Source organism: Micropterus salmoides, unplaced genomic scaffold, assembly GCF_014851395.1.
Source record: "Micropterus salmoides isolate LMB-PRFRI ecotype aquatic unplaced genomic scaffold, ASM1485139v1 Ms_hic_scaffold_2176, whole genome shotgun sequence".
Lineage (NCBI taxonomy): Eukaryota > Metazoa > Chordata > Actinopteri > Centrarchiformes > Centrarchidae > Micropterus > Micropterus salmoides.
Window position 1 is genome coordinate 8083 of NW_024041347.1, and position 2618 is coordinate 10700.

The 2618-nt window shown below is 46.7% G+C and overlaps 1 protein-coding gene across 1 annotated transcript; it reads right to left on the reverse strand.

Annotated features, from left to right (window-relative positions):
• Positions 1 to 791: 791 nt before the first annotated feature.
• On the reverse strand, positions 792 to 2401 carry LOC119916780 (E3 ubiquitin-protein ligase RNF152-like). The gene has a single exon (XM_038736747.1). It carries the CDS (start codon positions 2178 to 2180, stop codon positions 1536 to 1538), a length of 645 nt encoding a protein of 214 aa, XP_038592675.1. The 5' UTR covers positions 2181 to 2401; the 3' UTR covers positions 792 to 1535.
• Between the last annotated feature and the right edge of the window lie 217 nt (positions 2402 to 2618).

Here is a 2618-nt window from a genome sequence, read left to right on the forward strand (position 1 = left end):
TTAACTTACTTAGCATGTAGCATGTAGCTCCTTTGTAAAGCCTCAAATTACTGTAACATGTTTGTTTAATCCATACAAAAATGTTTAAATGTAAAGTTGTGGGTTTTGGTGTGCTGGCAGCACAACATTGCAGTTCTGTTTGTGTGCAGGTTAAACAAGATGTTAAGTGGGCTTTAGAGACGGTGATAAAGTGTCAATTTTTTAACATGAAAGAACCGTTTCCCCCTGCTTCTAGTTTATGCTAAGCTAGGCTAATCGTCTCCTGGCTCTAGAGCCGTATGTAACGCACAGACAGTGGTATCGATCTAACTCTTGGACAGAATGCAAATAAGAGTATTTCCCAAAATGTCAAACTAATCCTGTTGAACTTTTATTCTGTCATCAGTTCTAAACACAGTATTTTGAGCAACTTCTTTGTTTACCAGATAGCCTGTACATTTTTGGCAGCTAGAATCCTACTAGAAGGTAGCACAAAGTTTCCCACCAAAATCTAAATAGGACAGCAACTAGTGATAATTTTCACTATTTTGGATAAATAGAGAGACTCATTGTTTAGAAACGAAAGTTGTGAAAATCCCAGTGATGTCTTCACATGAGTTGTGTTGTTCAACCAACAGTCCAAACCCCAATGATACTGAATTTACAAAGACAGAGGAAGAGGAAAAAAAAAAAAATCACATTTGACAGGCTGAAAACATCCAGTGTTTGTCATTTTCCGATCAATCTCTGACTGTCATTTCAGCAGTAATTCAGACATTTAAGCCTTAATAAAGCAACTACCTGCATTTTAAATTTAGGCCTGTAATATGCTGGCATGAATGAACAATCCCATTTCTAACCACACGGAGCCATCACAGCAACAGTTTGTTCTGAACAGGAACAGGTTGTGTGAAAGAAAAAAGAAAAGAAAATGAAAGCTGTGTTGATTTTGAGTTTCCCAGATGATTCAAACGGGGCCGGACGTGGATCCTGCACAGTTAATTCCTGCAGCATCAGAGAACGGAGAGCAGCCAAGTCCGAACTCATCTACTGCAGCACCAGCTGAAGACAACGCACTTGGAACCAACACTCACCTAAACAACACTATGATAACTGATGTACTTCTACAAACCACAGACTAAACAGGCAATCCAACGGCTGAGAGTGTGAGTGTCATATCGGCCCCCAGCCAAAAACAAATCAGCTGGCCAAAAACATTTCTGGAGCAAATCCAAAAATGTTCTTTCAGAGAAAATGGAAAGACAGGAAAAGGGCGACGGGGTTCAGGGCTGACAGAGTGCTGTTGACAAGAGGAAAGTGAAGTTGTCTGTATTTCCATTTTAATTTCAGTATCCCAAAAAATAATTGGCAGGCTGCTTGTCTGCCCTCTTCTTCTGCATCATCGGTTTCTCTCTATGTTGCTCTGTAGCTTCCTTGGATGCCCATGATGCGAGTTTAGTCCCCTCTCCTCAGCAGTCGCGTCCTGAGGAGAGGCAGGGCTAGTGGGGGAATCTAGGGGGGGGGGCCGCGGCAGTCCGAGCAGCCTCCCTCCACCCTCAGCCGCAGGAGATGACAGTGAAGCGCTTGGAGATGCAGGACATGTTGTGCAGCACGATGCCCAGGAGGAAGAGCAGCACACACGCCACCAGGATCACCGTGCACACGCCTGACCACGTGGAGCCCTTCCCTCCTCCTACCACCGGGCCAGTAACTCTCCTCTCGCCCTCGCCTCCTTCCAGCCCCATCCCGACACCCTCCAGACCCATACCCAGGCCCAGAGGCTGCTGCTCGGGCACGGTCACCACGGTCACCCCCTTCTGCTGGCTGCCAGGCAGGAAGCGACATCCCAGCTCCCCTGGCAGGCCAAGTGCCCTCTCCTTGGCGATGGGCAGTGGCAGCATGTAGCAGCCGTTGCTCGGCAGGCGGATGAAGACGGGCGTGTGCTCAGAGGCGTGAGGGATGGCGATGACAGTGATGATGTCCGGGTCATCTGGGAGCTGGGAGACTGACAGGCCCGGAGGGAGTTTAGTGACGCCACGGCACCAGGGACAACGAATCTCCTTCTGGCTGCTGCGCATCTGGGTCAAACACACCGAGCAGCACGTGTGTCTGCAATCCAGGAGTTTGGGCCGCCGGCGAGGGCTATAGTAGTTAAAGCAGATCTGACACTCCAGAATTGAATCTTGAGAAAGAGTCTCCATTTTTTTTAAAGATAGGTAGGCGGGGTCCCTTTTTATATTCAGTGGCAGGCAGCCAGTAGAGAAGGTAAGTTACACAGGTCTAGTAGAAAGTTTGCACAACTCCACTTGAAGCTAAGAAAGCACAACTGGCTCAGATGCTGGATGTTCCACTACCGTCCACGACTTCACAGTGATTAGCTCTTTAGTGGCAACATGGTCATTCTGCAACAGAAGAGAAAACATAGTTGAGACAATGAGGGCAGCAACAGTAAAAACTGTGGAGAGCTGTAATTACCTTGGTACTGACAAGATACTGAGATTTGATGCAAACACTGAGTTAATATATTCTGTGGAAATTCATATTTTTTACTTTGACAGGGGGTTGATGGTGTTTTATTTTACAGATCCATACATTCAGCAAAACACATATCAATGGGCAACAGCCCTCTTGGTCAGACT